This window comes from Ascidia mentula, chromosome 6 (assembly GCF_947561715.1).
Source record: "Ascidia mentula chromosome 6, kaAscMent1.1, whole genome shotgun sequence".
Taxonomy (NCBI): Eukaryota; Metazoa; Chordata; class Ascidiacea; order Phlebobranchia; family Ascidiidae; genus Ascidia; species Ascidia mentula.
Window position 1 is genome coordinate 6680108 of NC_138571.1, and position 9639 is coordinate 6689746.

General features: G+C 38.7%; 2 protein-coding genes across 2 annotated transcripts; both read right to left on the reverse strand.

The window, feature by feature from the left end:
- Positions 1-4437: 4437 nt before the first annotated feature.
- LOC145906629 (uncharacterized) lies at positions 4438-7245 on the reverse strand. Its single transcript, XM_082994083.1, has 6 exons — positions 6996-7245; positions 6429-6571; positions 5765-6008; positions 5359-5551; positions 4818-5078; positions 4438-4669 (listed from the first exon to the last, which is right to left on the reverse strand). The coding sequence occupies exons 1-6, from the start codon at positions 7243-7245 to the stop codon at positions 4438-4440; spliced, it is 1323 nt and encodes a 440-aa protein (XP_082850209.1).
- A 748-nt stretch (positions 7246-7993) lies between these two features.
- On the reverse strand, positions 7994-9223 carry LOC145906026 (dynein axonemal assembly factor 10-like). Its single transcript, XM_082993401.1, has one exon. The coding sequence runs from the start codon at positions 9144-9146 to the stop codon at positions 8088-8090; it is 1059 nt and encodes a 352-aa protein (XP_082849527.1). The 5' UTR covers positions 9147-9223; the 3' UTR covers positions 7994-8087.
- Positions 9224-9639: the final 416 nt, after the last annotated feature.

Below are 9639 nucleotides of genomic sequence, written 5' to 3' on the forward strand. Positions count from 1 at the left end.
AAAGTCCAAAAACTTTAACGTGTCGTTTGCTGGGTCGATTCAACCAGAGGTCGCGGTAAATCAAGTAAATGTGCGATGTCATTAAAATGATGACATCAACCATACTGCCTCAGGGTTAGGACACGATGGACTGCGAGAAAACACCATGAAGTAAGCGATCTTTGCACCTGAAGTGGCAAAATAATCAAAGCTGGACATCACTTTAACGAGTACATGTTACACATGACGGGTGGCAAAAAAGCGTAACAAGTGAACCGACAAAACATGCCGATCGACAGAAAATCCGATCAGTCAACGTAAACAGGATATGTCTAGCGTGATGTCATTAAAATTATGAATCCATGTTGAAGGCAGCCCGCCGCGATAGACACATCGGTCTTGTGATAGAGATAGCTACTACCTACACGAACATGTCAGTGCTCCATGCCCGAAAACAATCCACACGTAATCTGGTCAATGTTGGGGTATTCAAGGTCACCAAAGACCTTGACCCTGAATACTCCCAACATTGCAACTCCAACTCATGGGCAAGAGTCAAGCGAGAGGCAATAAGAATGCACGATGTACCAAGTCTTTGTATGTTTGTGCGTTTCAAGAACTCTCAAACGAGGCACGTTGAGTTTCCGCTAGCGGATACAATTAACAACTGATCGACAAACAATTGTTTGTTGATCTCGTCGCATCTCGCGTGATGTCATTTTAAAGGCATTGGGAACCGGTTGCATTCAGGAAACAATTCACCAGATAGTTTCACAAACGCCACACGACCACACAGTAAACTGCGTGTGACCCCGAATTCCTTGGCGCGGACACCGCTCACCCGCTCAAGATAAAAATAGAATCACGATTGCGACACCGGAAAGAGACAAACAATAGGAGTAATTTATTTTACTCCCAATTAAGACCGGAAGGCTCATGAGTAACTGTGAGTATCTCCATGACACAAGTCCCCTTTGAAATGCATACGAAAGAGAACGGAAAGAGCACTCTTTCCTGTCTCTCGATCCGGAAAGAGTATCAGAGAGACAGGAAGGAAGTCTCCCCGTTCTCTACTCTGTCACCCTAGCTTCCTCTAACGGTGAAGTGCCAAAATAACATCCTGTAACCATCCATTTGCATAAACTATAACAGGGTATACCTTCTTTTAAATTGAAAGGAAATTCAACACAGCAGCACTTCGGGTTACTTCATGAGCCTAATTGGATATTAAAAAACTCAACACATACACATTACCACAGTAAAATGTATATTGGTTTTAGCACAGTTAACAGGCAAAGAACATTACCCACGCCTGCAAAAAGGCCTTATTCAAAGAGAATCCTTGTTCAAATAGAACCCTTGATAAAAAAAAATGGCAACACGCAAACATATCCACGCGGTCTGCACGCGCACAGCTACTACGCAGCCTTTGTTACGTTGCGCCAAACATAGAAATCACAACAATAACGAAAAGAACTAATAAATTTTGGGTTGAAATTTGTGCCATCGTGGTAGAAGTGTACAAAAAAAACTGCAGCAATTGCCTTACCGAAATTGTACTTGAATTCAAATATCCCTCGTTACAAATCCAATCCACGTTTTGTGAGAGAGAATAAACGTCGGTTGGTGGACAGTAGTCGGTCGCATTGGAAGGTGATGGGTTGCAACATGTCGTATCAGACGTTAGTTGGTCATCCGGTCGAGCTGGCCAAAGCAAACCACTTAAAACGAAAATGCTAAATTTGTTCAAAAAATCGATGAACATGGTCGAGATCGGCCGGTAAAAACGCACTTTTTGATCCAACGCATTGCTGCTGGTGGCTGTTGTTAAGCGCCCTTAAGTCTGCAACGATAAACGGATTCTATGGCAGTAAATTGCTGATTTTGACGTTGAGTTTATCAAAAGAAAAAACGAAATGAAATCGAGTATTAAAACAAGAAAAAAAATCCTAAAATGCGACACACGAAATAAGTAAAGAAAGGAAACGCAAACTCGATGAGATGTAAAGAAAGGATAATACTTGGATCTAATAAAATCTCCAACATTATTTTTAGAGGAAGTGACCAACTAAAAGGTTTTATTTCTTCCCAAAATATTGTTGTATTTAATCACCCTATGGACGCAGGCGATGTCAACGCGGTAATTTAAAGAAGTGTTTACCTGGGGTGAGTAGTGATCATGAACGTTACTTCCACATTGTGTTGTAAGATCATCGAGACGAAACGATGTCATAAGATGTCTATTCCCTTTATTGTTGATCTACGGGGATCTGGCAGTGGCTCGATTTCATATAGAGGTGATCCGGGAGTTTCATCCATTATCAATCCACGTAATAAGGAAACTGTTCTGATCGTTTGTTTCATTTAATTGTTGATTATCGACACCAAGTTGGAACTCTCCAGACTTTATTTTCACAGGCACGATTGAATTTAACAAGGACAACTTCTTACCAAAACTCATTGAGAATGGTACAATAATTTATTACATTTTAGCGATGTCAAGCTCACTTTGGCAGTAATTTTGCAAACAACGTTCAAACACGTGCAACTGTACGAAATAATGTAAACACATTTTAACCATGATATGGTCGAGAAGTCTGAATTGCTCACATATTACACAGATATATTTATATATTCCGGATATAGATTCTTTGCGGAGATAATTCAGCGTGCATGAAAACTTTCCACTTTCTGTCTTGCATTAATTCCCCCTGTTATTTGAAACGTGTTAACAAACAAGATACTCATGGCGAAGAGTCATATAGTTTTTGTAAGTTTGTGGATAAAGTCGCAGCTTGATGGCAATCACTGGTTGAAGAAATCTTCTTGTAACTCTTATTGTTCTGTCTGTATTCCCAATAAAAACCTGGTAAATACACAAAATTATTGAAGAGAATTCTTATAGTTATAGCAGTGATAGCAATCAACAACTACGCCAACAGCATACATTCCTCTAACACTGAAATATGCCCAAATTACTTCCTACCATGACTTTGCAAGAACTATAACAGGGTATACCCTTCTTACATTTAAAGGAAGTTCAACACAGTACGACGGGTTACTTCGTGAGCCTAATTGGATGTTAAAAAACTCAGCACATACATATTACCACAGTGTAATGTATATTGGTTTCAATGCATCTTATTCTTATCAAGTAAAATTGTTATACTGATATACAATTTACACTGTAGCCTACATTGTGAGGCCATATGTATTTCCTCGTCAACAAAATGTTTGCGTTTATGTGTTTAATATGATGTTTTCTTTTCACAGAAACTTAATTAATGAGGAATTAGTTTTTAATACTGAAGGGTTATACCTCAAGAACTAACTACAGGTGATTACACGACAAACAGCATAAGCACTTACAACGTAACTTAACAGCAAGGGGCATAAACTAACGCACCACCCGAATAATAAATTCGTCTGTTTCGCCGAGTTTTATCTGCGTTATCTCACCGGTGGTTTTATGAGATTGCACTTCTATGTATTCTCCAACGACGCCAATACGTCAAGTTCAGCATGCTGCCGATGAGTTTGGGCAACGGTGGCCAAAGTTACCAAAGTTGGTTAGTACTTTTCTGTTTTGTTTTCTATGTTTAGCACAACTCTCGTTACTGCGTGAACAACCTGCGCAGTAGCCGTGCGCGTGCACACCGCCTATGTTTGCTGGTTCTTGTGTTGCCAGTTTTTGTCATGTGTTTTAATTAGGATTCTACTTAAATAAGATCTTATTTACAAGCCTTTGTAATGGTTTTTGACTGTTAACTGTGCCTTGAGACAATTGGAAATTTTACTGGCATTTGATTAATGCAACTGATGGATGTGATTTTACAACAATTGTGTACAGATCGGTGGCAAAACATTTTGGTAAGTGTGGTAGTATTTTCCAGGTCTATAAAATATATGTACAATTGTGTTTCTTTGTGTTTCAAATAGAAACCATTCCTGCTCCTGCTCGTTGATGTCGCGCCGTCATTCTTTTCATATTGAATACAAGTGCGTGTTGTATTCTGCGTGCTTGGCGACTATCTGGGAAAGTTATAGAAGCGAGTTTTCACCACATTTTGTGCTACAGGCAAATTGAACTGCTGTGTAGCGCCGCTGATCCGCTGATCCACTGGGACACAGCAGCATGTTAATAGAACTGTGTCCAAAAATCCAGCATCAAATTTCAAAGAAAACAAAAAGGAGATCGAATATTCATACATAGTTACCGAAGCGAGAGTATCAATTTCAACTACTTCCTTCTTCCTGACATTTGTTGTAGATTAAAATTAGACATTTGTTTGTGTTTACTTGAACACATATATGTACCCATTAACTGTTTGTGTATTTATCAATGAAAATAAAATAAAGCGAATGCCGCATACAATTTTGTATACATCGAGTATATTACTTTTCAACATTTCAGAAAACAAAAAAGATGTTTGTAATCATTTCTTAAAATTCGACATGTTAAACCCAATATTGTTCTTTACACAGTAACGGTTGCTGAGGGTACGCTACACCAGGAATAAAATATTCCAACCAGTGGGACGACCCGTATCCAAGTTCATAGGGATCCCATTCCATTGTAATATGGAGTGCCGAACGTTCTGGACCAGAAATAGTTGCAGGGCGCCGTCTTGCGCCCGGACCGGAAATTGGGGGTTGTCCCGAAAATGCATTCAATACAAATGCTGGTTTCCTGCAACAGAAACTTAAGAAATATTTCAAACTCGCATCTTAACCTGAAACCGTATGCCTTGTTTTTGGGCTTCCAAGCGATTTTTAGGTAGCAACCTTAACTGCTTGAGTTAGAATGTTATGTGCGGGCATAATACAGTGCTTGATACCTTTTCGGCGATTTCTTCCCTTCTGTCGCATTCATCTGAGTGGCAGCAAGTTGTACTCGAGGGCTGGGACGTCTTATGCGAAATGCGTTTCGTTTTTTAAGCTTTGCTGAACTTCCGTCTCCTCTCTGCTTTGGAAGTTGGGAGTTGTTCATTCCCGAGTAATCGGATGACACAATCCTCATCTCTACTCCCGCACTTGCTCCGAAATCGCTGTCGAATCCAGGACCTTCACTTACGTCGGGATGTTGGGGTGACAGAAAGCTAAATTGTGATCAATAATTTGAAGATATTTGTGAACTGAGTGCCAGCAATATGTATAAACTGTATGTGATGAAGACACAAAGGTTTTCTCCAATGCGGTTTTACATCGAAAATAAAATAATTTTTGGTCTTTGTGAAGTTAAGATTTTAAAGCCGTTGTATAGAAGTTATACCTTTCTGGACCATTGGCGCTGTGTAAACCTGAAGAAATTGTTACATTCGAAAAGTGCATTGGAATTTATGTATGTCTTGTAAAATGACCAAACTAAAACCCTCTTACTTAATTGGGACGCCGTCATCGTTCATTGAACAAGGCAAAAGACTGTTGTTGTTAAGGAACTGCCCTTGGTATTGCGCCAAATACTCAGTGTCGCACTCGTAGTAAGCTATGTGTTGCTGATCAGAGACAAACACAGAGTCATCACTTGCGTCATCGGAACCATTGTCTTGCAAGCTATCAAGAGGGGTTATTCCTGCACAAATCAAAATTTGCTTTCATGCATATTTTTACTACACGCATAATAAAAAAGAAAATATATGGGAGAAAGATATATATTCGTGTAGATGTCACAATACAGTTTTTAACAACAAGCGTGTTAGTGCAACATCAGCATCATAGTAACAAATGTATGGTACATAAAACAAAACGTAAGACCGTATAACGAAACTATTTAATGTTGTGTAACCTGATATAAATTGGCTGTTCACAGAATTTGGAGGAACGTGCATAGTTGTCATTGTATTATCTTCGTGAGTGGTTCTTACTGGATAGAGATCCTCGTTTGTCTTTTGTAAATCGGTTCCAGTGTGTGCGATACTACTCCTTTCCGGGTTCAGCTCCGGGTGACTTGATATTACAATGCTTGGCGCGCTTCTCATAGAGATCGTAGACATCTCCGGGCAGTCAAGAATTTCTATGCTGCTCGCACACTTGTTTGCATGCAAGCAGTTTCATTTTTGTGTTATTAAATAGCACTATAATATGCATATTACAGATACGCACACAGAGCATTAGCTTTTGACAACATGATCAGCCTGGCGGTTGTTTGGAATATACTTCGTCCTGTGGACATCTGCAGTTCCTTAATCACAGTAAACACAATAATGAAATGATTTTAAAAGCATCTTTTTCAAATAAAATTTTATACAGCCAGGCAGATCCTATTGTCAAAAGTTAGTGGTTTTTGTGCGTATCTTGCCATCATGAAATATATACAGTGATCGCTAGGACAGAATCTGCGGTATATGGTTTGGATCTCAATTTTTCAATATTTGTAGTCATATTACAAATACGTTTTGCTGTTTCTCAAATCGTTGAAAAAATAAAATCTTCACAAAATTTACACAAACTTTAGACGGATCTTCGTGGGGTAAAGAGGATTCTTTTGCACTAAGTTTTTCTTTGGATACGGTCGATGTACCAATGAACAAACGATTTTCCGGGACATCTGGGGGTCTGACCGATGCCTGATGGAGACTGAAAGATCGTTCGTCTACAAATCACTGGCGTAAGTGAGTGAGTGACGGTACAACATATTTTTTTTTTCTTTATAATTGTACGATGATAGTTGTTAAGTTATTTGTCCTCCATTCTGCGTTAAACGTCGCAACAAAGTAAGTATTATGTCAATAAAATGTACATCGGCTACAAGCTCTGCTTTAATTTAAGCAAAACATGGCCATCTTTAACGTTCGTTACTCACTACATAAACCATCCTTACCGTCTAGTTCAATTTGATTTATGTGGCCAAAATTTGTTTAAATGTTGACTTACGCAAAAAAAAATTAACCACAAAACTGATAGACTTCTTTTCCTTGAACACTACACGTAGAGAAACATGGAGTTTTAGTACAAAAAAGTAGAAAATAAAAAGACAGGAATATAAAGTACGGATGGATTCATTTATGCCATCTTACCTTGTATTACAGGCAGAGGTAAACTTGGTCGGTTGCATCTTTGCGAGAATGTTCGAATCGGTTCTATTCTGACTTGGTGTTGGTCAACCCGATTCATGTAAACTATTGAAGGTGCTATTGTCTCATACACTGACTCTTCATAGCTGTATCTGTTGCTTCTCGGTCTTCTTCGACTTTTGTGTTTAAAACGGTTTCTGTCACTTGGAACACATTTTACACAAGAAATAGAGGAACTCATTTTAGAGCCCATTGTTGTGTGTTGAAAATCCCTACAAACAGGACTTGAATAGTCAACCCATTCTATCAAAAGTGCAACAGAAAAACCTCCATATAACTTAATTGCACAAGCATCCAACTCGAGCGCGAATTGCCAGGAGCGCAAGCGTCGCTTTGACAAATTTAACGCTTGAGTAAATAATTTTGATCTGCTCTGAATAATATAGTCGCTCGGGGGCGGTAAAGAATAAAAAACACGAAATTAAAGTGCCATAAAAGCGCAGGGCTAAGGTTCGAATCCTGACGAAATTAAGAAAGCATTGAGATACGTGAAACCACATAGCACGCATTCCGGATTTTCCTTCTTTGAAAAATCGCAAAATTTTTACCTGTACAAAATGCGAAAACCATTTTGGGCTCTTTTCATTTTGTTTGAAAGTATCCTCAGCGATCCTCTCTGAGCCGACACAAAAAAAAACATGTAACAAAATGATATAACAAAGTTTGGAGTCAAATTAATAGCTATATACAACTTTTCTGCCTATGTCTTTAGTTAAAAAAGCTAAGGTACCTTTCTTGATTGTCCTGAATTTATGTTACACATTTTCTGTGTTCTATAAACTGTTTGTTCAGAGACCTAACTGGATTTTTTGTAAATGTTTGCTTTTTGCTTCAAATTTTTTTGTGTAAACTTTCTAAACTTTTCCAGAAAGTTATAAGTACGCAGTTGTGCGTAGTGCATATGTATAATTGAAAAAATAATCAGCACTGTTTACATTTTTCAACAGAAAGTAGGTTTGAAATGGAACAAAGTGAAACTACAACATAAAACAGCATCAAAAAAATTGTACAGCACACTCATTCAAAAATTAAGGACTATATTCGATTTAACTTGGTGACAATTAACACCCTTAAGGCCTGGTCAAATGCAACACAAACACAGAGGCCAAGTTTATCTGGACTCCAATCCAATCCACATATGGGTTGTGTAGACAGCGTTGAATTTTGCAAGTACTGCAATGTTCCTTCAACACCCATTTCCACTTCATCAACCACTTTCACTCGTTTTTCGGGGTATTCATATTTCCACAGTGATAGTGACCCCGAACCTCCTGTAGTCATAAAAACATCGCGATTCTGTGGCAGATGCTTAGCGAGCCATACAGTGGATTTGTGAGCTTTTTCAGTGAGGGAAGCAAATCCCTGTTTAGGATGTTGTGTGCGCAGGTCAAAGACTTTGAACTTTCCCTCCAGCGTTGTAGCCACAAGTTTGTTCATGGCAATGTCTTTGCGGTCAAACTCAATACAACACACTCCATTCTTCACATTGGTCTCCCATTTTACTGACATATTTCTTAAATCAAACATCTTCACATCTCCATTGTCGTAGCCAGCACAGATACATCGCTCATCAGAATTGTAGGAATCACCAAATGCAACTGCCCAGCAGTCACGGTGGTCTTCACCATCCTCTGGTTCAATGCAAGCCACTGGTGAATCTTTTTGTCTAACATCCCATACCTTCACAGAACCATCTCTTGACCCTGTTGCTAATTCAGGTGCTCCTTCTCCAATACCCAATCCACCAACTCCATCAATTGAGTTTATAATTTCAGTGTGACCGCTCGAATTATACACAGTTTTCATTGTTTCCAAATCCCAAACATTAAGCTTGCCTCGAAAATCTCCAGTTGCCAAATGGCGACTTTGGAGTGATGATGCTGCAAATGTGCCACATTTTAAAGAAGTTGGTGTTTCAGCTTCTTTGACCAAAGTTACTTCTCTGTGGGAAATTTCGTATACATGAAGAGCACCAGTTCCCCTTGGATGACTTCCAATTGTTACAAATTTAGCACTACGTGGAATCCACTTGCAATCATACAAAGTAAAGTTCACGGATTTCTCAATGTGGGCTATTATTTGCGGTTTCTCCATGTTGTGGAATTTTACACAAGACCTTGTTATGCTTGTAGCTAAACAATCACATTACATGTAATCATTACAACCTTTAAATATCTGTAAAATACAAACAAAACAACATGTAGCATGCACTCATAGAATAAAACCTGTTGAACAGTTGGGAGCAGCAGCAGCCAGCAACCAAGCCCCAAAGAGTTATGAGAAATGATATGACAACTAATAACATTTCATAAGCAATGCTGCACTGATGAGACCTTTTAGGTCGAAACAGTGGCCATCTGTCTGCAGCTTATACATAATAACATTTCATCACTTACTAACTTAAACAAATTAAACATACAATAAAACTCACAGACGTTTTCTTTTCCCATTTGTAAACCATTTGTTAACACCAATAGTTCAAATTGATCTTTTCAACTGTAAACACGCAAAACGTTTTGTAGCAACCATATTTTTGATCCGCACCACCAGCAGCGCAATATTCCATTTTAAACTGACGAAACCGCAT

Excerpts from the sequence above, each read along its gene's own strand:
- LOC145906629 (XM_082994083.1), bottom strand. The coding sequence starts at position 7,245 with ATGGGCTCTAAAATGAGTTCCTCTATTTCTTGTGTAAAATGTGTTCCA. Across the intron at positions 5,079-5,358 it reads GATGACGGCGTCCCAATTAA|CTTTCTGTCACCCCAACATC; the intron begins GTAAGAGGGTTT and ends ATCACAATTTAG. Across the intron at positions 4,670-4,817 it reads GGGAAGAAATCGCCGAAAAG|GAAACCAGCATTTGTATTGA; the intron begins GTATCAAGCACT and ends TTTCTGTTGCAG.
- LOC145906026 (XM_082993401.1), bottom strand. The coding sequence starts at position 9,146 with ATGGAGAAACCGCAAATAATAGCCCACATTGAGAAATCCGTGAACTTT.